At 43.2% G+C, this 27009-nt stretch overlaps 1 protein-coding gene across 1 annotated transcript; it reads right to left on the reverse strand.

Annotated features, from left to right (window-relative positions):
* Positions 1-28: 28 nt before the first annotated feature.
* On the reverse strand, positions 29-24343 carry ACSM5 (acyl-CoA synthetase medium chain family member 5). Its single transcript, XM_047839366.1, has 14 exons — positions 24206-24343; positions 21845-22063; positions 19521-19731; positions 16765-16972; positions 14644-14787; positions 12102-12255; positions 9675-9754; positions 7934-8057; positions 7255-7335; positions 7012-7113; positions 3584-3711; positions 3399-3498; positions 1014-1133; positions 29-620 (listed from the first exon to the last, which is right to left on the reverse strand). The coding sequence occupies exons 2-14, from the start codon at positions 22046-22048 to the stop codon at positions 510-512; spliced, it is 1767 nt and encodes a 588-aa protein (XP_047695322.1). The 5' UTR covers positions 22049-22063; positions 24206-24343; the 3' UTR covers positions 29-509.
* Positions 24344-27009: the final 2666 nt, after the last annotated feature.

Below are 27009 nucleotides of genomic sequence, written 5' to 3' on the forward strand. Positions count from 1 at the left end.
CCAAGATTTGGACGCTTCACCAACTGAGCTGCCCAGGCACCCCTGACTCCTTTCTTTTGTAATGACTGCTAAACAGAATTTCTGAGCTAAAGGATATGACCAATTTTTTATGACCCTGGATGTGATTACCAAACGGCTTTATCAAAAGGGTCGAGTGGTTATACTCCAACGGGCAGTGAATGAGATCACAGGTGCCCTGACTCTGTGATGACCTGTCCTTCAGAGAGCCGGCTGGAAGGAAGACCAGTAGGCAGCTGCTGAGGATGCCTCCAGACAGAGGAAGGGGAAGTCAAGCCACCAAACACCGCCACTAGACTGGTGGTGGATGTGCACTCTGGGTTAGTGATGTTCTTCTGCTCTCTTCCTCCAGTGTCCTCCAGGTTCCTCCAATGATTCTGGAGATGCCCATTTGGAACTGAAAGTCTCTGATACTGTAAGGTGGAAGGGATGATGCTCCAAACAAGGACTAACCAGTGATCGCACCAGCTCCTCTTAGAAGCTTCTGAGGCCTATGGGGCCTTTCGTGGGCTGCCTCTCGTCTCCCCCCACTCTTGGCTTCTCAATTTACTCCTTTGGATCTTTCCAGAAACCGTCTTGGGCAGTTCTGAAACAAAGGTCACCTAGTGGCCATAAACAAAAACATTTTGAAATCATCATTTCCCAGAAAGACATCTGTCTTGAGTCATTACCCTTTGCTGCTTCATTGGAAAACCTCCGTGATTCACAGATTGCTCCAAATGGCTAAGACCAAAATGGCTAGGGCCTGGGGCATATGACCTTGCCAGCAACAATTCAGCACCATCCCCCCAAACCTGGTTTATGCCACTTTTTAGGGTCAGAACAAACTGTAGTTTGGGGTGGGCCTGATGGGGAAATAGGGAGAAAAGGCTGAAGCAGCAGGTAGAGTTATTTGTATCTTCATCCCCCCAGCACCTGACCCTGAGAGAGAATCCACCTAGTGTGTGCTCAGGTGATTTCCCAGCTCATCATGTCCTAGAACCCCCAATGTTTACCTTCCTGGGGTACTTGTATGGAGCAGTCACCCTCTTCACATGCTCCTGGAGCTCCCGAGTTAGTTTCTCTGGATCTTGAGAGGAGTAAGTTGGAGAAAGGACTATAAAAGCCTTCACCACCTGCCAGAAAAAAAAATCCAAAAACAAAACCCCCAAACCAGAAAGAATCAGGCCCTGTATAACAACTCTTTTCTCCTTAACCTAGCCTTGTAAATAAGTGCTTACACTTGCCAGCCCAGCACGAAAATCCTGCCAGCAGGATTCAGCCAGCGAAATGGACAACATCATTTTTTTTGCCCTGTTGCCTCCTTTCCAGGAACAACTATTGGAAGCACTGGCTTTTATGGAATGATTCCAGGATCCTACCTGTTTCCCAAACTTCTCTCCTTTCCTGAAATGACACCATTAGCAGTCAATGGGCTTCTCTTCCAATGGAAATACTTTGGAGTAAAGAGCTTCACAAACTCCTTAGGGTCCATACCTTCCAGGTCTTCCTGACTAGAAAGGTAACTGGCAATGCCCCAGATAGGCAGGATTCAGGAAAATGCAGACCACTCTCCCAAGGGGAGATGGGTCTTTCTGAGCCCGAATATATGAGTGTTTACAATCAGCAAACGTTTTGCTGCACAGCTTCCATGCCAGGCATCCTGAGGGACATTCTGCACCTTGGTAGTTTCTGCCTGAGTCTTTCTTTGCAGGCTGCCTCCTGCCATGGAGGAGGAGTCCTGAATTCAGGCACAACAGAACATGGTTTCTGATAGGAATGGAAGAGTTCAAAGGCCAGTAGGTTGTTTATCCACCCCAGCATATAGCTCAGTCAACAACATCCTGTTAGGTGGTGGTTCACCATCCTTGCATACTTCCCAAAGGCGGGCATCTCACTACCATTCCAAGGTCAAACAGATATGGTTATTAGGAAGGGCTTTCTCTGGCCATTAAAACTACCAAACATTTATTGAGTACCTTCTACATGCCAGGCTCTGTTCTGAGTACTATAAGCAGATTAACTGTGCACACAGCCATTTGTCAAAACCCCAGTTAATTTGTGGCATACAAAACTAGCTGTACTTTTCCAGCTGTGATTTCTCCAACACAGACATGGGATTCCCACCTCCCTTTTTCCAAATTATTGGCCTCAAAGTTTTTTTTCATGTTAACTGATTTATTTTAAGATGGCAGGGAGGGGCAGAGAGTGATGGAGAGAGAGAATCCCAAACAGACTGCGCTGTCATGAACTGTGAGATCGTGACCTGAGCTGATTCAAGAGTCAGATGCTTAACCAAATGAGCCACCCAGGTGCCCGTGGCCTGAAAGTTTAATGGGCACCAGGATCACTTGGATAGGGGCTTCTGGTCAAAATGAAGATGCCTTGGGCTGCATCCCCAAACGCTCTGATTCAGCAAGACTGACTTCAGGTCTAGAAATCTGTAGTAAAAAAAATTTTTTTTAAACGTTTATTTATTTTTGAGAGGGACAGAAAGACAGACCACGAGTGGGGGAAGGGCAGAGAGAGAGAGGGAGACACAGAATCTGAGGCAGGCTCCAGGCTCTGAGCTGTCAGTACAGAGCCTGACGTGGGGCTTGAACTTACCGCGAGATCATGACCTGAGCCAAAGCTGGACAGTTAACTGACTGAGCTACACAGACACCCCTACAAATTTTGTATTTTAAACAAAATGATGCAGCTGTGAGTAGTCCAGTGCCCAGATGAGAATCACTCTTGTGGCCCTGGTGCTTCTGAGAACAGAGCCCGATTTTGCACAACTTTCATAAGGTAAATACACTATAAGTAGGATTATGTTGCATTTACAGCCAGTGAAAAACACATAGGTCTGCCTATGGGCTTAATCCTCCCATTCTATCTATTCTTCTGGGACCCATGGGAAGAAATTTTCATTTCTCCTAAGAAAGGTCAGCTTATTAAACTTGGCCCATCCTTCCGCTATATCAAGGTCACTTTGGATACTTATTGTGTCTTCCCTCAAGTTGGATATTCCTCAGCAGTCATGTCTGGCATGCTTGCTATATCCTCACCTGCAAATGGGAAAGTACTCTTTATTGGACAGGATGGATGACAGAGCCTGCGTTCACCAAGATTTCCTGCCCAACAGTCCACCTCTTTTGGACCCAGTTCTATGTTCACTTGACAGCAAAGTGTTGGTATCTTCTTATCATGTCCCTCTAGACAGTCTGTCTCTAAATACATGAGGGTAATGCTTAACCAAAAGGAATGTGTGCCTGATGGTGACACTCAGACTTTGTAATATCTGGAGTCAGGGGAAGATATGGGGGAGTTTCCATCTTACTCTGCTGGGAGTTTCCAATATACTCTGCTAAGCATATTCCTTAATATGCTAAGGAAATATTCTTGGATGGACTACTCACCTCCCCTCTGATGGGGTCTGGACTGCTGACCACAGCAGCCTCCAGGACAGCTGGGTGCTCAGCAAGGGCACTTTCCACTTCAACAGGCCCAATCCGGTAGCTGGAAGAGAAAAGCAAATTCTTCTAAGTAACCTACCCGCCCCCACCAAGCTTCAAAAAGAGAAGGAAAGAGCAGACAGCTTGACCTTGAGGAATTGATCACATCGTCATTTCGTCCCATGAACCAAAAGTAGCCATCCTTGTCCTTGTGGGCTCGGTCCCCTGTGATGTAAAAGTCCCCTCGTTCTGATGCCTCTGTCTTCTCAGGATTGTCCTGGAAGACAAAAGAAGTCCATGAAGGGCCATCTCAGCACAGCCACTAAAGCCAGCTATGGCCCTAGCAGCCCCATGTAGGAGACCAGGGACCCCTAACAGGAAGTCCACAAGTTCCCAAAGACCAAGCTGGCCAGAATTTCACACTGGACAAGGAGCTATGAAATGTGTGCATTTTCTCTCTTTTAGATGGAAGGAAGTGTCAGGAAATGATTAAGGACAGCCCCTCGCTACCATTTTTAGAAGGGTCCAAGGAAACATAGTTGGAACACAGGAAGGTGGCCACAGGGCCACTGGCTCTGGGTTTTGTTTGTTTTGTTTTTGTTTTTTTGCATAAAAGAACACACTCTTTGTGCTCAGAAATCACTAAAGGTAGAAAGTGAGGGCTTGGCCACAAAGCAGGGGTAGAGGAAAGATGAAAAACTGAAAATCAAACTCTGATTCTTAAAGATTTAAAGAAGCTACTACCCAACAAGAAAAATAAACAAATTAATTACTGTTGTATTCAACTATCTGGATGCATGTCAAAAACATTATGCTGAGTGACAGAGACCAGACACACAAAAATGAGTACTCTGTGATTCCATTTATATAAAGTTCTTTAAAAAAAAAAAAAAAAAAAAAAAAGGCGAGGCACCTGGGTAGCTCAGTCAGTTAAGTGTCTGACTTCTGCTCAGGTCATGATCTCATGATTCCTGGGTTCTGGCCCAGCATTGGGCTCTGCGCTGACAGCTCAGGGCCTGGAGCCTGCTTCTGATTCTGTGTCTCCCTTTCTCTCTGCCCCTCACCTGGTCTCACTCTGTCTCTCTCAAAAATAAATAAACATTAACAAAGAAAATTTTTTAAAAAATAGGCAAAATTTTTCTATAGCAACAACAAATAATTTAGCAATTGCCTATGGCTTGGGGATTGACTGCAAAGGGGCACAAGGGAACTTTCTGGGGGGATAAAAATGTTCTATATCTTGATTTTGGTGGTAGTTACCTAAGTGCATACATTTGTCAAAAGTCATTGACCTGTACACATAACATAGGTTACATACATTTTATTGTATGTAAATTATGCCTCAATTTAAAAACTGCATTCTGAGAAAAAAGAAAAAAGCTAAGCTGTCAATACCTAAAAATAAATTTCATACAAAACCTGAAAGAAGTATACAGAGAAAAAACTCTTTAGAACATTTAAGAAGATACATTTAAATGGAAAGCTAGAGGGGCGCCTGGGTGGCGCAGTCGGTTAAGCGTCCGACTTCAGCCAGGTCACGATCTCGCGGTCCGTGAGTTCGAGCCCCGCGTCAGGCTCTGGGCTGATGGCTCGGAGCCTGGAGCCTGCTTCTGATTCTGTGTCTCCCTCTCTCTCTGCCCCTCCCCCGTTCATGCTCTGTCTCTCTCTGTCCCAAAAATTTAAAAAAATAAATAAATAAAAAATAAATGGAAAGCTAGAAAGACTGAATTTCATAAATATGTTAATTCTCTCCCAAACTGATCTAGAGATGTAGTGACACTCATTAGAATACCAGCAAACATTTTCCATGGAATTTGACAAGTTGATTCTACAATGTATATGAGAGAGTAGAGAGCTAAGAGTAGGTAAAACATTTGTAAAGAAGCTGAGGAAGAAAGACCTTTACTCTACTAAATATTAAAATTTGGGGGAATGTTTTCCTGGATAAGGCTTTATGGTATCAGCACCGGAATAAAACACATGGCCAATGAAATAGAAGAATCTGCCAAAACTTAGCTATCTATGGATATATCAAACTTTTATTTCTGACCAAGCTGACATGACAGATCACTTTTCGTTGAGATTTAATTTTTTTCCTTAATTGAAAAGGACTCAAGAAGAAAACTAACAGTTGGTGTTGCAAAGAAAAAGTTGAAACAAGTAAAGATTCTTGTGCAGCAAGTAACTTAACAAATTACTTGACTCCCTCAATGGGCTGATCACAGACCCAGAAAGGTCTTGTATGTGAGCGCTGTGAGGACCAGGGTCATGTCTTCCCTGCCATTGCTGGATACTTAGCGGCATGAAGTAGCCACTCAATAAATAATGAATGTATAAATTATTCAGAAAAGTCAAGGATTTGCTATTGCTTACAAAAATGATTAGAAGGAAATACATTAAAAATTTTACTTTTTTCAACTTTTTTTTTTTTTGAGACAGAGAGAGACAGAGCATGAATGGGGGAGGGGCAGAGAGAGAGGGAGACACAGAATCAGAAGCAGGCTCCAGGCTCTGAGCCATCAGCCCAGAGCCCGACGCGGGGCTCGAACTCACGGACTGCGAGATCGTGACCTGAGCCGAAGTCGGGTGCTTAACCGACTGAGCTACCCAGGCGCCCCAAAAATTTTAAATTATTTCTGATTGGTGTATTACTGTTTTATTGTTGGGAGGCTTTTTTGGTTTTTTGTTTTTTTTTGTTTTTTTTTTTTTTTGGTTTATTCTGGTAGGTAAGCTTCTGTGACTTTAAATGAAATACCATGCCATGAAAGACTATTTCTCTTGTAGTCACAGAAGCCACTAAAACACATATACACCACTCTAAAAACAAATGGACTGATTTTTATGTGTTCCTCCCGGTGTAGCGGACTAGCAGCTTCGCATACAGCCAGATAGAGTTCCTACTAAAGTCGGGGTTCTTAACCTTGGCTGCACATCTGAATCACCAGGGGAACTGATCCACATCCTCAGAAAGGTTGATCTCATTCAGTGGGACTTGAGTATCAGTAGTGTTTTGAACCTTCCAAGGTGTTTCTAATGTGCAACCAGGGTTGAGAACCATGTCAATAGAGCTTTATAGAGGAGTCTCACAAAAAGAAAGCCCATCATAAACACCAACAAAAGTGGGCACAAGAGAGAGGTAATTACTGGGTTATCACAGAAACTTAGACTAGAATTCTTGGGCACAAGCCCTGCCAGTAAACCCCTCTTGCACACAAGACTCAAGACAAAAAGAATTCTGAAAATTAGGCTCTGACACAAATTGCAGTTTGACTTTTATGAAGTCCCTTCCCTTCTCTGAACTGCAATTTTTCATCATTGAAATCATGGGGTCTCCCCTGTGTTTTAAATTTACACTCTCAGACATACCCATGCTCACATCCATGTCCTGTACATACTAGGTGCTTGACATTGGATAAGTCACTTTATCTTTCCAATTTCTTTATCAATAATAATAATACCAACTTACCTCATGCAGTTATCGCAAGGGTTAATTAAACAAACAGGTGTTTATAAATCTTGGAACACAATGCTCGGCACACAGAAATCATTGTGAAAATGGCCATCCCCTGCCACTTACCAAATAGCAACTGAAGAAACAGAAGGGCCGGGCAGGCCTGACTCGGACAGCAACATTTCCCTCTTCTCCCGGAGACAGGATGTTGCCTTCATCATCCACAATCTGGCAGAGAGATCATAGGGCAGTGTCTGGATATCTGCACAGCCAGGCCACCCCCCAGCTAAGCCTGCTGTCGCTAACCCAGAACATGCATTGTGTTCTCTTTGAACCAAGCTTCAGCAGCAGTTAGGGGAGGCTGCCTACCTGCACATCGTAAGGTGGGGACGCTTTCCCCATGGATCCAGATTTGATTTTCATGCCTTTTGAATTGGCACAGATTACAACCTGGAGAGAAAGTAGTACCAATAAGGAGGAAGCTTATCCCCTTCGCTTCCTTCCTGGTGCCCATCTTTTCTCTCACTTTTGCCTTCTAACTCTCCTCCCCTCCCTCCTCTCCTCCCCCCTCTTCCTTTCTGTCTCTTCCTCATCCCTTCCTTCCTTCTCTTCTTTCCATAGTCACCACACATTTACTGAACGCCTACTGGGCACTCACACGTAAAGAACCAAATGTGTCACTAAGCTGAAAGACTCAGTTGACCACCAAATCTCTGCTGCCCAGATGGCTGTGGGGAATAGTGTCTAAGATCGTGAGTGCTGACCAGAGACAGAGGTAGGCTGTCCTAGTGGACACAAACAGCACCCTTGGCCATGAGAGTTGGTTTGCTGGCTGTGGTGTCATTGTGAAATCACTTCAAATTATCTTTAAACCAAAAGGGAAGAAAAGCTGATGGGATTTTGTTATCAGCTTCTCCCAGTGGGCAGGGCAGTCCCTGACAGGTGTCTGGAAGGCAGGAGGCTCGGTGGGTTGGCCATCTCCCCCTACTGGCCAAGAGCCCAGGTGGAGGTGACCTGTGGCAGGGACCCAGGCCCCAGCAGCACTCACTGTTTCAGACTGGCCATAGCCTTCATGCAGCTCCAGGCCCACTTGGCTCTTCCATTTCTCTCTCACGTCAGGATTCAGGGCCTCTCCTCCGGTCAGACAGTGCCTCAGGCTCTGAAACTGGTACCTTTCTCAGTTGGAAAATAAGGCCACCTATGTCAGGAGTTCCCCATCCCCCACCTCACTCTCCAGTACTGCTGCTCAGGTCTAGACATCTAAACGCACTGGAGGGTAAAAGGCAGGCTTTATAATCTGTTCCAACTACCCTATCCTCTGGCTTTGCACGCATGTTCCTCAAGGGCAGGTAATTTTTTAAAAACCAATCCTGTCTGATTCTGAAAAATCAGAACCTCATATAGTAGGTTTTGGCATAACAGTCAATTGGCCAAAATAACTTCATTGAAAACAAACAGACAGTAAATTGCTTAGGACAGCCACCTGGTTATAAATCGATTACAAATTTAAACAGTAGAAAGTAGCTCTCTAGGAATATGAAAATTGTCAAGAATGGGCCAAAATTCCTACAGATATTAAATACATTGCAAATCTACCCTTCCATTTAACAAATTATGCAAAATGTGAACAACTGGTGGTTGCAAATACATTTTCAACCATTTTCCCCCTTTTGGATAAACTCGGTTTGCGTATTAATTAGTATTACCTAGTATCTTTCAACCAAATTGCTCTTGAAAAAAGTCATTCAGAGTCTGCTTTCTGTTAAAACCATGATATAGAGGTATACACAACGGGTCAGTGAATAGGATGAATTCTTACATTAGGAAAGAATTCCCCAGGAGAGACATGCAAGAGCTCCCTTGGTGCTTCACGGACAGATACATGGGATGAGGGAAGATGTGGGGAGGGTGGGGACAACTCCCCACAACTTGGGAAAGAATAGAAGAGGCAGACATAGATCAGAGTCAGTAAGAACAACAGATGTTTCTCCACATACCCCAGCAACTAGACTTGACCTGCTAGCAGATGTCATTTTGGATTCACCCAGGATGGGAGCCATAGGCACACAGTGTCTTGTTGCCTTCCGTGGGATACCCAAGGCATTCACTCAGAGGGCGGCTGAATGGGCTTAATCTGGGGCTGAGGCATGGAACATCAATTGTGGTGGGCTTGCTAGTCCTTGGCCTTGGCCACAAATCCCATTCCATAGGTGGCTAACAGGTATCCAATAATTCCTCCAACCTCACAGAAGTAGCAGACATATTGATGAGGGAATGGCCTATGGGTATATGATGGAGAGACAGCCCACCTCAAGTGCTAAAATTCCAGACTATCTTAAATCTATCCAATTCCATCTGGATGCAAATTCCTGGGTGGGGGGAGGGGCAAGAATTTCATTTATGTGGGGCATCTGCAAAGGATATAGATGCCTATGTGCTTGAGTATGTGTGCATGAGAGAAACACAGATATATATAATATTCTAGATATATATTCTCTATATAGAGAATCACAGATGTATGTGTGTATATTATATATACATATATATGTATACACATATATATACATATGTATACACACATATATATATACATATACACAGAGAGAGAGAGAAAGAGAAAGAGAGGGAGAGAGATAGGAGAGGAACAGAGATGAGACAGAGACAGAGAGACAGAAACACAGACAGAGGTGGTATGACAGCATAGGTGTGCATGTGTACATATACTGTATGTATATGTACTGTACATTCACATACTTAGGTCCCCAAAGCATCTAACAGTTGGGCTGTACCTGGTCAGATCCTCCTGTACAAGCAACCGGAAGATGGTGGGGACACAGCAGAGGGTGGTAATCGGGAAACTGGAGAGAGTCTAAACAAAAACAATTGGAGGTATTGGGGTGGGCCTTTGTGCAGATGGAGCAGGTGAACTGGGTCTTCATACTCTCATTACCAGAGCAGAGAAGTTGAAAACTACATGAGGCATCCAGCCTCCACGAGGCATCCAGCCTCCAAGGTGGCTCCAGATGACTTCACTTCCTGGTATTTTACCAAAACCAAGTTTGGTCTGTGTGACCAAGAGCATTCGGCACAGGTGACAGATGCCACTTTCGAGATTAGATTGTACAAATACTACAGCTTCTGTCTGGGGTACCATCCCTCTCTCCCCCTATCTTAAGTCACTTGCTCTGGGGAAAACAGGCCACCATGTCATGAGTATACTCGAGTGTATATAGTCAGAAACTGAAACCTTTGGCCAATAGCCAGTAAGAAACTGAAGTCCTCTAAAAACCATGAGTGGGTTTTTAAAGAGATTCTCTAGTCCCAGTCAAGCTTTAAGGTAATTGCAGTCCTGGCAGACGTCTTTCTTTTATTATGGTAAAATACACATCACATAAAATTTATCATTTTAACCATTTTTAAACATACAGTCTAATGGCATTAAATACATTCACATTGTTGTACAACCATCACCACCATCCATCTCCAGAACTTTAAAAATCTTCCCAAACTGAAACTCTGTACCCATTATAAAATATTGCCCCATTTCTCCTGACCATTTCACTTTCTGTCTCCATGATTTTAACTACTCTAGATACATCATATAAATGAACCATACAGTATTTGTCCTTTTGTGGCTGGCTTATTATTTCACTTAACATAATGTCTTCAAGATTCATCCATGATATAGCACGGGTTAGTCCCTTTTTTTTAACATTTATTTATTTTTGAGAGACAGCATGAGCAGGGGAGGAGCAGAGAGATAGGGAGACACAGCACAGGGCCTAATGCAGGGCTCCAACTCAGGAACCATGAGATCATGACCTGAGCCGAAGTTGGAAGCTCAACTGATGGAGTTACCCAGGTGCCCTAAGTGTCATTCCTTCTTTTTAAAGACTGAATAATATTCCACTGTATGCATGTATCACATCTTGTTTATTCATTTATCTGCCAATGGGACTTGGTTGCTTCTACCTTTGGGCTATTAGGAATAATGCTGCTATGAACATGGATATACCTAGCTGACAGCTTGACTGCTACCTCATGAGAGGCCCTGATTGAGAACCACCTGTTAGACTGCTCCCAGACTCCTGACCACCAGAAACTGTGAGATACTAAATGTTGGTTTTAAGCTGCTAAGTTTAGGGGTAACTTACTACAATAGATAACTAATATACTAGGTAGGGGCTAGAGGCAGTAGAGGGACAAGGTACACACTGGCTGATCAAGCCCTAAGTGAAAAATGATGATGGTGAGCTTGGTAATGGCAATAATAGTCAATATGTGTTAGCAGCCCACTCTGTGCCAGGCCCCATGCCTAGGATTGTTTCATTCTCCATAGGACTGTATTATCCCTTTCTTTCTTACAGATGAAGAAACTGAGGTTCAATTTTCTCATCTCAAGGAAAGAAGTTAGGTACCTTTCCCAAGGACACACAGCTAGCAAATGGAAGATGTAGGATCAGAGGTCAGGTCTGAATGATGGCATGGTCTATGCTATTAGCCACCAGGTGACACAGCTTACCTCAATGCAAAGAGCACACACCCGCAGACGGCCCCTCAGATGTTTTAAGGAATGGTGGTTAGGATGTAGAGGGCAGAAGGAAGGTGCCTTATGTCAATAATTATGGGGTCAATAATTATGACAAAACCCGGGGAAAATGGGCAGGAGTCATCAGGATACTCCAGCTGGGTGAAATATTCACACTAGGCACCATGGATAGTAGCACATGGAATTGAGGAGTAGAGTATGGCTTTCCCCAAGGTTTGGAAAAGTAACTAGGGTTTTGACAGGAGCACAGGAAGAAATTGGTGGAGGGGGAGGCACCCAATGCAGAAAACATACAATATGAAAATGTTCAGAGATATTAAATGGTCTTGTCCAGGAATCTAGTTATAGGACAGGCAATAACTGAAGGTAGCCAGGTGGGCAGGAGTCAGATATGGATGGTCCTGGGAGCCATTTTGTTTAATATCAGCACCAAAGAGGCCTTGTGGTCACTTATGCCTTTTCTCCTGCAAATTCAAAACCTGTATTCCTTTTTTTTAAAAAGCCTTATTTCTTTAAGTAATCTCAACCCCCAATGTGGTGCTTGAACTCACAACCCTGAGATCAAGAGCTGCATGCTCTACTGACTCAGCCAGCCAGGCATCCCCAATGCCTATACTCCACTCATTTCACTTACACCCAACACATAAGCCATATTTTTGTTTCTTACATTCAGAATAACCTTGGCATCAACTCGGGGCAGTTCATGCACAAAAATGCAAGATCCATTAGGCCAGGCAGAGAAGAGGGTCCAGGCTGCCTTCACCCAGCCCGTGTCTGAGGTGTTCCAGAAGATGTCTGATTTGGTCAAGTCCACCCAATGCCTGCCAAAAATTAGAGAAAGTCAGAACCTCCAGCAGTGCTTCTTCTTTTAAAAAGGATTACAGTATCAATGTTACCTTATTTGGAGCCTTGACCAAGGTTCACTTATAACTCACTTGTAGTTATCAAATTGGTACAAGAACCCTAGAGCCACTCTTTCTCTCAACAAGCATTTATGGAGCATATTCTGTGTATTTATGCCATAGGCGAAGGATACAGAATTAAACAGACAGATCCCACGCTTTGAAGAGTTCACAATCTAGAAGGAGTGATCTGTAAAGGAACACATAATCTCAGTACAATGTGATGAGGAAACTTCTTGATTCGGGCAAAGTTTATTCAGCACTTATTCTACACTTGGCATTAGAGTGTAGCAAAGAATGATCAGTCTTGCTTTGAGGAGCCTACAGTTTAGTAAGTTTAAACATCTAGGAAGACCCTGAAGAGCAAGCTTTCAAAGAGTTAAACACAGAGCCATTTTACAATTATGCAATTATGCAATTCTGGAGAATGGGCACCCAACCCAGAGACAGGATGGAGACGGATCTGAGAAATGGTTCCCCAGAGGAGGTGAGGGCTGAGTGAGATGTAAATGATGTGCAGGAACTACACAGGGGAGGCAGAGAAGGAAGGACATCCAAGGAAGGGGAGGCGGTGCCTGTGAGCATAGAAAATACACAAGTGGTCATGTTCTGCACTTGGATTCTAGGACACACGGTCTTCCTGGTCCTCAACCTTGGCTGCTCCTTCTTGGTCTCCTTCTCCTAGTTCTCCTTGCTTACCACTTCATTGCAGAAATGCCTCAGGCATTCAGTGCCCAGGCCTCTTCTCTTCCCAGTGTCTTTTACTCTTTGCTGATCTCATCCAATATCATGGCATTAAGTACTACCTTGCTGACAATTCCATCATGAATATTTCCCACTAACTCTACACATGTATCTCCAAATACCTCCCAATATGTCCTTTCTTAACTCAGGGTATGGAGATGTCTACTAAGCATCTCAAACTTAGGACGCTGAAAATGAACTCCTCGTGTTCTTCCCACCAAACTGCTCAACATAGTCTTCCCACTGCCAGTTAACGCTTCTAATTGTTCAGGCCATAAAACGAGGCATCACCCCTGACTCCTCGCTGTCTCTCACTTCACATCAAACCTGTCAGCAAATCTTATTAGGCCTATGTTCAAACTACATTCAGAATCTTGCCTCCTCTCACTTCCCCTGCGGAAGCCTCCCTCCATCTTTGCCTCTTAATGCACTGGCTTCTGAAATGGGCCTCTGCTTCATCCTTTGTCCCCTACAGGTTATTCTCAACCCAAACTCCTGACAGATCCTTTCAAAAAGCAAATCAGGTCACATCACTCCTCTGCCCAAAATACTCCAATGTTCCTCAGAAAATTAAACATAGAATCACTGTATGATCCAGCAATTCCACTTCTGGATATATACACCCAAAAGAATTTGGGTTTGAATAGATGTTTATAAACCCATGTTAATAGCAGCATTAGTGATAACAGCCAAAAAGTGGAAGCAACCCAAGTGTCCATCCTTGGGTGACTGGATAAACAACACTGATAAGTTACATACGTTGCAATATTCATTAATGAGCCTTAAAAAGAAAGGAAATTCTGACACATGCTACAACATGGATGAAACCTGAGGACATTTGCTAAGTGAAATGAGTTAGACATGAAGGGAAAAATACTGTATGATTCCACTTATAGGTGATTCCCAGAGTAGTCAAATTCATAGAGACAGAAAGTAGAATGGTGGGTGTCAGGGTTGAGGAGGGAGGAAATGGGGAATTAATGTGTAAATGGGCATAGAGTTTCAGATTTACAAAATGGAAAAGTTCCAGAGATGGATGGTGGGGATGATTGTATAACAATGTGACCGTCCTTAATAACACTAATTCTACACTTAAAAAGGTTAAGATGGTAAATTTTATGTTATATATCTCTTACCACAATTAAAAACAAAAAAATCTCCAATGGCTTCTCACCTTGCTCAAAGTAAAGCCCAGGCAAGGCCTTCTGATTCTACCTGAGTTCACACTTTGTTAGCTCTCTGACTTCATTCTTCTTTTTTTTTTTTAAGTTTATTTATTTTGAGAGAGAGAGAGAGAGAATGAGCAGAGGAGAGGCAGAGAGAGAGAGAATCCCAAGCAGGTTCTACACTGTCAGCTCAGAGCCCAATGCGGGACTCGATCTCACAAACTGTGGAGATCATGACCTGACCCGAAACCAAGAGTCAGACGCTTAACTGACTGAACCACCCAGGTGCCCCATGTTAGTTCTCTGACCTCACTCTTGCCACTATGCCTCTTACATTTCTCTGGCTCATTCCCTACTTTCTGTTACTTGATCTGCCAGATGAGCTGTCCCCTGGTACCTTCCACTGGCCACAAAACCCAGTCCATAACTGGCCTGGGAGTGCTCAACCATCTTGGGGGCCCCAGTAGTGCCACTTGTGAAGTAGATGGCCAGTGGGTCTTGACTCTTGGTCCTCACACAGTTGTGTTCTGTGGATGCCTCTCTGTAAAATATAAAAATCCTAGGTGGTATTACAAGTAGTAAAAATAGTCATAATAACAATAATATTTACAACAACAATACTGGCTACCATCTTATTAAATACTACCTGTGAGGCACTGTGCTGGAAGCTCCAGTTGGCATTGTCTCTGAGCCCTACAATCACCTTAGGGGGTAGGTACTATCATTATAGCCCTTTGCAAATAAGGAAATTGAGGCTCAAAACTGGTGAAGCAACTCACTCAAAAGAGCCTGTGCTCCTCCACCTGGGCATGAGGACTCTCTGGTGGATAAGCACGTTTCTGTGTCTATGCCTCTGCACATTTAAGGCACAGCTTTGCCCTCACCCCAATTCCAGGTAATTTAGGGCTGAAGGATTCCCTAAATTTGTGGGTTTGAGATCTGGGTAACTCCTAAAGTTCTGTGATCTGGCAAATCTTCTCACCCACTGGTTCTCAATCCTGGCTGGACCACAGGGGCATCTGGTGAGTTTTTAAAAGAAATCCCATTGCCCAGGCTCCACCCTAGAGAAAAATAGAAGCTTTGATGGTGGGCCTGGGGCACTAGGATTTTTTTTTTTTTTTTTTTTTGTATATTTTGGTTTTTTTAAAAGCTCCTCGGGTAATTCTAATGACAGTCAAAATTGAGAATTCCTGGTCTAGGCCAACCCGGCAGCTCATCAATGTCATCTGGGCAGATCTCTTACAATACAGATTCCCAGGGCCTTTGCTCAGGTACATCTGGTTAAGTAAGTCAGATGTGGGAATCTGAATTTAAAACAGTACCCAAAGATAAATGGCCAAATAAATAAGTAAAACAAAATAAACAGAATTTTCCATAATTTTTAGTAGAAAGTTTGCATTCTAATATAGGCAAGAACAATCTAAAAATTATTTACCATGTCCTCAAACTTCTAAATATATCTTTTTTACTTTACTACCTACACGTGCTGAGTATTTTCTGTTCAAGTTTCTGCTGATGATTATTGCAATGAAATATAACGTAATAATATATTATAAAAAATGTCACATATTGGAAATATAATATTTTTGAAAATACAAGATAAATTACTTGCAATGCATGCTTGTGGGTCTTATAATCCTAAAAATCTGTAACACATTTAAGTGAATGTGGCACATAGTTCTTTTTCAAATAAAGCTACTGATAAGAGACAAATGTTGATATTAGTAAGAAAAGTAAAATAAAGTGAAACAACACCCAGGTGAATGGGTGGTAGTTGGTCTGTGGAATGTGCATGTGTGACTTCAAGGTACAGGCCTCTGACAGGGCCCCTTTTTGTTTCTGCCTCTGATCAGGACAAAATCTCAAATGCCAAGGTAGGCTTCCACCAGGGCGTTGCTCAAAGGCAGATGGCTTTTGGTTCTGTCCCAACCATCATATAACTACTTGTTAGCATCTTGCATAAGTCACTTTACTTTTCCAGTGTCAGTTTCCTTACCTGTAAAATTGGGTTAAAGGGTACTTCATAGGGTTTTTTTCCAAATATTAAATAAGAGCACCAAACACAATGCTTACACAAAATAGATGTTCATTACATCTTTGGTGCATGAATGAATGTAGGTAAATGCTTACCGAGCACAATGCCTAGCATACACCAAGCACTCAATGCATGGCAGCTATTATTATATTACTAATTGACCACCCACTATGTCCTAAGTGCATCATATGGGTTATCTAGTTTACTCTGGCTACCAGTTCTGTAACCACTAGCACCATGACAGAAGCAAAAGACACCCAGAAAAGCTAATGACAATTCTAGTACTGAAAAGTGAGTGACTTTGAAGGATCTTAAGGCGGTCACTGTGATTAGGTCTCAGGTCCACGTGATCTCCACAGTTGAGTGCTCCTTTCTGGTTCACTCTCTTCGTGTACAATCAGCAATACACTCCATCCCCTATTACTTAAAGGGGGAAAACCTTGGCATCATCTTTATGCTGTTCTCTGGAAAACCCCAACTTACCGGAGGAGTTCCCTGAAGTTCATCCAGCCTGGCCGACTGCTGTCTGACACCAGTAGCTTGGTCTGAAGGGAGGGGCAGTCAGCACTAATGGCGTCGACCCGCGGAGCCAGGGAGTCACTGGTGATAATGGACTTGGCCCTGGATGCCTGCAGCCTGTATTTGAGGTCCTTCTCCGTCAGCTGAGAGACACCCGGAATCATGACAGCCCCTGGCACCACACAGAGAGGGGATGTTGACCGGGCAGCAGGGGAAGAGCCTTGTGAAGAAGTCCAGACCCTGATAGTCCCATCAGAGAAAGGAACAGGAAGGGACTGGTCAGGGTTGGAATGCCTGAACTGGAAAAGGTAACAATAATGACAATAATGGAATCCAGAATATGTTTATGGAGCACTTACATGTGCTAAGAATTTACATGCATTATTTCATTTAATTCTCACAACCCTGATGAGTAGGTGCTATTTTTATACCCATTTTGCAGATTCAAACAACAACAACAACAAAAACAACAACTAAGACTTAGACCCTTATGCCTTAATTAAATGAAATAACTTGCCCAAGATCACACAGCTAACATGTGGTAGAACTGGGATTGTGAGTCTAAGAGGTGGTAAACCTAAGGGTCCAAGATCTCAAATACTGTTTTAGAAATGACCTAGCTCCTTGGTTTGCCATGCCTTCACACAAAAGGCTACAATAAATCCTAGTGTTGAGAGTGGATCTCTTGGGGTGGGTGGTGGGAGGGTAGGTACAGTAGGTGGGAGCTTGTATAACATCAACCAAAACCACTTCTGAATGCAGCTGAGTCCATCTCTTCCCAAGGGGAAGGGATGTGGAAGCATAAAACATGGACAAATTTTATCAGACACCTGAAAAGCCACCTGAGCATCTCAGAATGGAGGTTGTAAACACCCACTGAGCCCAGCACTCTCATTTCACAGATGAGAAGAAAGAGATCCTAAAAGAATGGGTCATCCTGACATGGCCAGTGAGTGAGAACAGTAGACAGAGGAAGGGGCCAATCCCAAATGGTGATGGAGCGAAACCAAAGTTCTCATTACACTTTGCTTTATCTCCTAAGCTTTTACAGGTTTTAAAACCCAGCACGAACACTTTGGGAGGTGAATGGTATCTCTTTACTTCATCCCTCTGCTTTAGCTATTTCCAGAAGTCTGTCCCACCTGGAGTTGTGTGTGCTGTTTTGGGGGTCCAAGCAGATGGTGGACAGCTAGGGATGTCAGCAAGAGAAATGAGTCTAACACCATAGACTAGAAGACCAGTAATAAGTGCATATCAGGAGAACATGGCAATGTGAGAATATAAGGACATCCAGCTTGGGGATCCTCTAAAATGTTGGAGATGATGTTAGACTTGACATGGTCATGTATGATGTAGTCTTGAACTATTTTATTTGGACATCAAAGAAATGGGTGAATCTGCACAATTGGGGGAACTGGAGACATTTAGATAACAGGAAAAATAATGAAAATAATACCCCAGAAAGAAGTTTTGATCATGCAAAGTGCCCAACACACTGCCAGGCACATAGTAGATCCTCAAGAAAAGCATAAGGGCTCCGTTACCTAGGCTCTCATTTAAATAAACCTTATATGCCATGGAAGGATATGGAGAACTCCCAAAACCTGTGGGCCTGTCTCTTTTCCTCAAGCTGGATGTACTATAATGGTGATTTTTATATTTTGTGCAAGAGTATATAAAAATAGAAGTTCCTGCCTTTTTTTTTTTTTTTTGACAATCCATTCACAAAATGGTTGACTAAACTTGTTTGTATAGAAAAGCTAATTCTCTGGTATGAGTTTGTATCCCCCTCTGTTTTGCAAACATTACTTGTAAAAACATCCATATTTCAGACAGTGTTCTATGGACAGGGTTGGAGGGCGTGGTCAACCTTTCAAGTGGTGGAAAGTTCCCAGTGGGTGGAGAAACCAGCTCTCCACCAAAAGTAGTTGTCTTGCTTTTGTAAAGTCAGCATGAAAACTCCAGCCCTTTCAATAAGAGCATCAGAGGGTCAGCAGAGGCCCTCTGAGTTCTATTTCCGCCTCTGCTCCTGTGCTGGAAGAATCACCCCAAGAAGATCAATGGTCCATTGCCTTGGCCATCATAACAGCAGGAGGAGGAATCCTCAAGGGCTAATCTTATGGCTTTGATTATTTTGTCCTTCTCTTTCTTCCCTTGGCAGCTGGTAGATGCTGTGGTGGTGAGAGCCATAAAGTCTAAGAGTGAAAGTAATGTAGATTGACTAGGAAAGTCTCTCATGCATACTTGCATTACTCTCCACACGCTCACAGCTCCCAAACCATGACCAGCAAAAAATATGTTTGGTTTGTTCCACTCAGATTTTTTCTAAAGTTTATTTCATTCTCAACAGTTTTTCTTCCCCCATAAAAATCCAGAGTTTTCTATTACAAAGTCAGAAGTGCTGGAAACACTGGCCCTCATTCACACACGGAAACATCTGGCTGGAGTTGAGAAGCAGTTGCCCTCTTTTGATGAGCCATGTGAGCTGCGCTATCCGGCAGTCACTAGTGCTCCCTACCGCCACACACCTACCTGCTTTCCTCAATTACATTACTATCTGGCCCCCCGTGCTCAATCAAGTTTGTGACTGTTAGGCAAAGGGGAAGTAAACAAAACTCCACGTAAAGTTCACTTTGCTCCATCTCCCAAACCATGTGGACTCTGCAAAACTCTGGCAGGTGTGTCGGCCCCAAGTGGTAGCCTCAGCCCTGCTCACTGACCTGTCCGTATACATGCCACGCTGACCAGCCACCATTCAGGGAGCCGCGGGAGCACCAGCATCATCCTGTCCCCAGGCTGAAGGCTACACGTGTCCCTTAGCACATTCGCCGCCCTCCTGGACTGCTGCCCCAGCTGCTCAAAGTTCCACTTGACTTCTGCTCCCGTGCCATTGACCCACCAGAATGCAGGGATCGGGGGCCTGTGTCCAGCCTAGATGGCAGTGTAGGCAGAAAAGAAAAGGAAAACATTTGTTGAGGACTTTTGTTTGCTTGTTACTGTTTTATTTGATTTTGTTGCAATAGTGTTTAAATTCAACACAGTGTTCAACAGTGTTCAAATTCAAAACAATATGGAAAGATGCATTGAGAGTCTTCCTCCCATCCTTATGCCCATCTATGTTGTTCCTCACTTCACCTGCCTCAATGAGTAACCAGTATTATTAGTTTCTTGCATATCTGTTCAGTGTTTCTTTAGGTAAACATTAAGTATATTCTGTTTTCCATACCACTTTTTTTTAAATGCAAAAGACAGCATATGATTCCTACTGTTTTGTGTCCCCTTTTTTTGAGATATAATTCTCATACCATAAACTTCACTATTCTGAAGTGCACAATTCAGTGGTTTTTGGTATATTCCCAAAGTGCTGTGATCATTGCCACTAATTCCAGAACATTTTCATCATCCCAAAAAGAAACACTGTACAGATTAGCAGTCACTTCCTATTCTCCCCTCTCCCCAGCCCTTGGCAACCACTCATCTACTCTGTCTCTATGGATTTGCCTGTTTTGGATATTTCATATGGATGGAATCATAATATGTGCCAGCACCACTAGTTGGAAAGATTATTCTTTCCCCACTGAATTTTCTTGGCACTTGTGTTGAAAATCAACTGATCATAGATTTATGGGTTTATTTCTGGACTCTCAATTCTATTCCATCCATCCATCCAGATCTATCCCTATACCAGTGTTACACTGTCTTTTTTTTTTTCCTCACACAGGAAAAAAAAAATACAGTTATTACTATAACTCTGTAGCAGGTTTGGGTCCTCCAGGGTTGTATTTCTTTTTCAAGGCTGCTGAGGTTATTAAGGGTCCCTTGCGTTTCCACATCAATTTTTGGAGAAGATTTCAGCAAAGAAGCTCCCTGGGATTTTGATAAAGATTCCATTGAGTATCTATATTAATTAGAGATGTGTTATCATTTTTTTGGAAACATTATACTTTCTGCTTCAAGGGCAATCAAGTTTAAAAAACGTACAGTTCAACTTTAAAAAGTCAGACTTCAGGTAATCTGCTAAGTGCATACATAACGTAGAGGGTAACATTTTCTGGCAGTCCTTGTTTCCCTAAAGTTGGAGTTCATCAGATGTGTTTTAAAATTTTCCCAAAATTGTCACGAGGCATACGTTATTTTTACATAATGAAGTAATATCTCAGGGGCATTCTTACGGAGATTCATCCGAATCTTTAATGAGTGTTTCTTTAAGAAACACTCCCTGATCTATTCCAGCCTTTGGTAAGTCTCCAGAATTTTAAAAAGTAGATTCTGACAATTTTCCCAAGGTTTTTCATTGCTGTTGCTTTTATAGAGGATTAAATTATAGCAAATCCTGATTCCACCATTTTTGCTGATGTAACCCTGTTTGTATTTATCATTGAGAGAAATCTGCTAAGGACAATGCCAGGTTGGAAAAAGAGCTCAGACTTTGTAGACAGGAACAGGCCCTGGCTCCATCTTCTACATATGCTTCCCAGGTGGCAGATGGTATGACTCCCATTTGATACATGCGAAAACTAAAGATGAAAAAATATGGGTGAAAAAAATCCAAAGAGCTTGGTGCATTTATCCAAGGTCACACTTCAAGTGGATGAACCATGTCTATCTAACTGCAACCACCTTCATACTTTACTATACCCACGAAAAGTATACTTTTAGTGAATCCACTAATGGTGTTAGTCCCCTCATTGTTTTTCTTTAAACAAGCTCTTCTTAAAGTTAACATAAACAAATTGCTTTGAGATAGTTTATATTCTCCTGCTCTAAATACAAAGTTAGCACCTTTAACATAAATAAAAAGCGAACTATAACATGCAGACAGAGGCACAACAGACACATAAGGAAGGGAAAATAAACAAGGAAGCATATGAACACAAACACAAAAAGAAATCCAGATAATCAGTTCCTAAAACAGTTTAAATTTTAGGACTTGCAAAACTCCTAGGTCAAAATGTCCACCTATCTTGTAGCTCTGAGTCACAGTGGAGTTCCAGAGGGCAGACTTTGATGCCCAAGCTGGACACTAGGACACAGTGCGCCTCACCTTTTCTAGCTGGCTCCACATGTCCAGTACATCGTGAGCAAAGTTGAAGTACTCAGGCACTGGCTGCCTCCCCAGGCTGATTGCTTCCCAGGTGGCCACAATGTCCTGAGGGTCAAGTAGAGGTGGTGGTTGTCCATGAGGCCCACAGAATCCCCGCGCACTTCTCAGCACCTTGAGGACTCGTCCTCTTAGCCATGGCATCATGTTATTGCCTCTGGTCTGTCACCAAAGAGAAGAGATAGAGCATCATGCTGAATTCTGGGCTTTGTGGACAGACTGAGCTTGAGAAGAAACCTGTGGTCAGCGCTGATGGTGACTACAGTGCACACCGACCTGTAAACAGAGTCTTGGAACTCAGTCTTAGTACCACCATGTGATTTTGGTCATTTTTTTCTGAGTCTGAGGTCCATGTCTTCCACCTCTCGCTGCCTGTGGACCTCTGGGGGTCTGAGGTCAGTAACTCAGAACCCACTTCCCAAGGCTTCCCAAGCCCACTTTCCCAAGATAAACCCTGAACTAGCTGACAAAGACAAGAAAAGCTTTAGAGCAACACTGCACAATAGAAATATATTGTGAGCTACACCTGTAATGTACAATTTTCTAGTAGCTTCATTCAAAAACATAAAAAGAAAGGGGTGAAATGAATTACAATAATATTTTATTTAATCCATGTGAAAGGTGAAATAAGATGGGGTCATTATGTCAAGGGGTTTTAAAATGAGTCTGGAGGCCATTCAGGAGGTGGGCCTTAACGTTCACACCTCACCAGTGGAACCATGAACTTTTGAACTGGGCCAAACCACAAATATTCCAAGGACTCAGCCTGAATACGTGTTACAATAAGAGACTTTGTTTAGCCTTAGCAATCAATTATATTCAGTCAAGATCAGTTTTCTTCCGCCAACATCAATCAAAATTCGTTGTAAGCAAGATATAGAAGCATTCCCTTTTGTCTTTAAAAATCCTTGCCTGTTGCTCCCTGGAGTGGGGGTGGGGCACTATTTGGGTTCCAGCCCTAATCTGTGTTCTCTGAATTGTAATTCTGAGACACCAAATAAACTTTTTTTTTTTTTTAGCTTTGCTCTTTCTTTTGGTCAACACCAGCTGTATCCTATAATTTCAACATGTAATCAATGTAAAAAGAAATTACTAAAGAGATAATTTACATTTTGGGGGGGTGGAGGTGGAGGATTGTAAATATGTATCCACTTACAAACACACCTTACTTTGGACAAGCCACATTTCAAGGGCTCAACAGCTGCAAGTGGCTGTGGCTACCATATTGGACAGGGCAATTTTCAGTGTCTTGCTACTCAAGGTCGGTCTATGGGACAGCATCATCAGCACTCTTGGGAGCTTGGGACAACTGCAGAACCATAGACCGCACCCTAGACATGTGGAATTCGACTCTGCACTTAAAGGGAGCCCGAGTGAGGTGTGTGCACTTGGAAGTTTAAGAAGCAGTAGTCTAGAGGCTGCATCCCCAGATGCAGTTTCTTTCCACCAAATTCCTTTTGGTCATTATAATAGTAACAGAATACGGTAATGTAACTGCCAGAGACTAAAAGTTTGAGCTTCCCACCCCCAGATTCTTTTATTAAGTTCTAACCCCCAATGTGATGGTAGCAGGAGGTGGGGGCCTTTGGGAGGTGATTAGGTCCTGAGACCCCAGAGAGCTGGCTTGCCCCTTCTGCCTGTTGAGGAGAATGCAGACCCACTTTGCCAGACCTGCTTTGTCAGACCTGCCTGGTCTGTGAACCAGGAAGGGGTCTCTTACCACACTTGGAATCTGACTGCTGCACTTTGATCTTGGACTTCCCAGTCCCCAGAACCATGAGAAATAAATGTTGTTTGAACCACAGCTGCCAAACAGACTAAGACAATAACCAACAATAATAATGTATCACAATACCAAGAAGAATGATTATAATTGCCATCTACAGAAGACTTACTGCGTACCAAGCAAGCATTTGGAAGGCCCTTTGTAGATGCTATTTCCTTAAATCCTTACAACTGTAGGATCTAACTGTTCTTTTCTCTGTTTTACAGATAAAGAAAGTGAGGCTTAGAGATGACAGACAAGTGACTTGCAGGTCTCAACTCCCAGAGATGCCCAGGCCCCAGCCTCTGTTGTGGCCGCCAGTCCTGGGGCCTCAGACTCCCCTCCTCTGACCCTCTCCCCCCATTCCTCAGCTCTCCTGAACTCTGCCCCAAGCCTTTTCCTCTGCCTCCCACACCTGGATTCCTCCACCCCTTGACAGCTGATAATTACAGTCCCCAGGCCTCCTTTCCCAGGGCACAAGGCCATTTCAGGCAGGGCCCTTCTGATACCTGTCCTTGAAAGATTTCTCTCTATAGTACCTTGCTCTTGAACCCAAGAAATGCAAAAGGGCTTCGGGGTTCTGCTTCAGCTGAATACAGGCTTTAATGCCTATAAACATTCAGGTTCCTCCAGGACTGCTGGAGAAGGCAATCCGCTGACTCAGCCTCCCACAGGGAACTTTGGCCCCAGATGCAGCCAAGAGAGAGCAGAGCTTGAAGCCAGCAGAGGACAAGGTAACTTCAACTGGCCAGCAAGCTTGAAGCCTGTGAGTGTGGCTCCACCAAGTTTTTCTCAGAGCTCGCAGGGCTGGGAGATTAAACTCTAGCTCTGGTGGAACGTCTTCCCTGAAAATTCAGGTCACCACGTCATCTGAAAAGAGAACAGGAACTTTATTATGTTTTAGCAGAAAGAATACAATAGTGACAATAATATAAGTCAAACCATGTTCCTTTTCTGCTCCAAACCCTCCAAAGCACAGAGACAAGAAAGTACATCAGTAGTTGCCTGGGGCTGGGTATGTGAACAGGGAATGACTGCAAATGAACACAAGGGATGTCTTTGAGGTGATAGAAATTTTTTTATATCGGAATGTGATCACGGCTGCACAAATCCGTAAATGACTAAAAATAATAGCAATAGTAACAATGGCATACTTGAGTGAATTTTCTGGTATGTAAAATTAAATCTAAAAAAAAGAAAAAAAAAAGCTTTTTTTGTTTTGTTTTGTTTTGTTTTGAAACCTCCTATGTCTCCTTGTCTGGCTCAAAGTCTAAGTCAAAGTCCTGCCAGCAGCTGCAAGGCCCCACATGATTTCCTGGCTCTCCCCTCTGGCCCCCTGCTAGCTCTGTTCCAGCCACACTGGCCTGCCTGCCCTTTGTTCTCCCTGCTGCTGGTTAACTGGATCTCTGAGAACAAGAGCAAAAAACATCTTTTCTCATAGTGTTTGCCAATATCTGTGGTTAAATAGTCCCACCATGGCCAATTTCAATCAACCAAAGTTTTAAAAACCGGCTTGCAAAGTTCCTGATTATTAACTGTCTCTGGCACACCCCTGTGAGCTGGCTCCAGCCCTGCTTCATTCCTTGTGCTCACTGGCTTCTCTGCCACAAATTTCCTTTCACAGGGTTCACTCACTGTCTCACCACTCACACACAGGCCCCTGCTCAGCATGCCTTCTGCCACGGCCCTAACCCCAACTGGAACCTTCTCCCATCTGACACTTCCCACCTTCCTTCTCTGCTTGATTTTCCTTCTTAGTGTTTACCACTTTCTTTTTTAAATGTTTTTTTTTAATGTTTATTTATTTCTGAGAGAGAGCAAGCGCACGTGCAAATGGGGAAGGGGTAGGAGGGAGGCACAGAATCCCAAGCAGACTCCAGGTTCAAAGCTGTTAGCACAGAGCCGGACATGGGGCTCAAACCCGTGAACCATGAGATCATGACCTGAGCTGAAGTTGGCCACTCAACTGACCAAACCACCCAGGTGCCCCAGTGTTTATCACTTTCTAACATTCAATGTATTCTATAAAAAAAATTTTTTTTCCAGTTTTAATACGAAATGATTGACAGATAAAATTCTATATATTTAAGGTATGTGGCATATGCATTACATAAATGGTTACTACAGTTAAGCTAATTAATACAGCCATCACTTCACCTACCTGCCATTCAATATTTTCTACTCATTCACTTTTGCTGTCTGTCCCCTCCCCCAACCCATACATGCACACTAGAATATCAACTCCACCAGAACATGGATTTTAGATGTTCAGCCGTTTCCTCAGGACTTATAACAGTGCCCTGCCACACTTTAAGAGTTTAATAAATACTTGTTGAGTCAATGAAGAGTAAATGAGGATTAACATTTAGTGAACATTTTTTGTCTGCCAGTCATTGCTATGTGCAGCAAGTACAAATTGACCTCTGATGTTCTCTGACCTCAGATCACCTTTCTTCCTTAGCACTAGAAGTGGTTCAAAGTCCTTCCGATGGAAAAGGGGCTATGAGTGCCTCTTGGAGAGGATGCTTAGGCGTCAGCTGCCTTGCTTTGCAGTGGTTAGCATCACACTGGGTGTTCATCCTCCACTGTGTTTTGTTCCCTGAGGCTCTGGCTTATTTCCTGGCCAGGCTGCTGTTGCCTCTTCCCATGGAGGCAGCTCCTCTTCCTCCCTGCCAAGCATGGCCATAGCAAATCATCTCTTTGACCTTCAAATTCCACTTCCTCAATGCCTAGGCCTCTAATGGGTCCCAGGCAACCGCTTTTATCTGCAAATCTGCAGCCAGATCTAAAGATACATTCTCTAGTCTCAGGAAGATGGATGGTCAGATGACCTGCTTTTCAGAGGACCTGAAGTCAATTTCACTGCTATCCATCAGTATTTGATAAGAATCCAGCCACACAGAACTGGAGGCTACAAACTCTGACAATAATTCTGCTGCTACTGCTAATAATACAATAACTGCCTTTCATTTAGTCATTCAACAAACATCTTTAAGCACCTATTAGCCACTAGGCAAAGTAAAGGATAAGGAATTTAAAAGGTGATTACTACTGTGATGAAAACTAAAGCCTAGAAAGAGACAGAAAGTACCTAAGAGAATTGGGGAGGTTAATGGTTTTAAACAAAGTGATGGGGAAAAGGCCCAGGCTGAGAAAGTGATGTTTGAGCAAAGACTTACAGGAGATAAGACAGTAAACCTGGGTGAAGAGCCGACTATAGAAGAAACTGATATGGGAAACAAAGGCAGAAGGAAATGGCAGATAAAATTGAATTTCCTTATAACCTGCAGCCTGTTGACAAATACTTAAGGCAGGCTGAGTAAAAGTTTCTCAGGGAACTCCC

This window comes from Prionailurus viverrinus, chromosome E3, assembly GCF_022837055.1.
Source record: "Prionailurus viverrinus isolate Anna chromosome E3, UM_Priviv_1.0, whole genome shotgun sequence".
NCBI classification, from domain to species: Eukaryota; Metazoa; Chordata; class Mammalia; order Carnivora; family Felidae; genus Prionailurus; species Prionailurus viverrinus.

Coding starts and splice junctions, on each gene's coding strand:
- ACSM5 (XM_047839366.1), bottom strand. CDS start 22,048: ATGATGCCATGGCTAAGAGGACGAGTCCTCAAGGTGCTGAGAAGTGCG. Junction 14,788..16,764: donor AACTTCAGGGAACTCCTCCG/GTAAGTTGGGGT, acceptor TATATTTTACAG/AGAGGCATCCACAGAACACA. Junction 12,256..14,643: donor GGTTTTGTGGCCAGTGGAAG/GTACCAGGGGAC, acceptor AATTTTTGGCAG/GCATTGGGTGGACTTGACCA.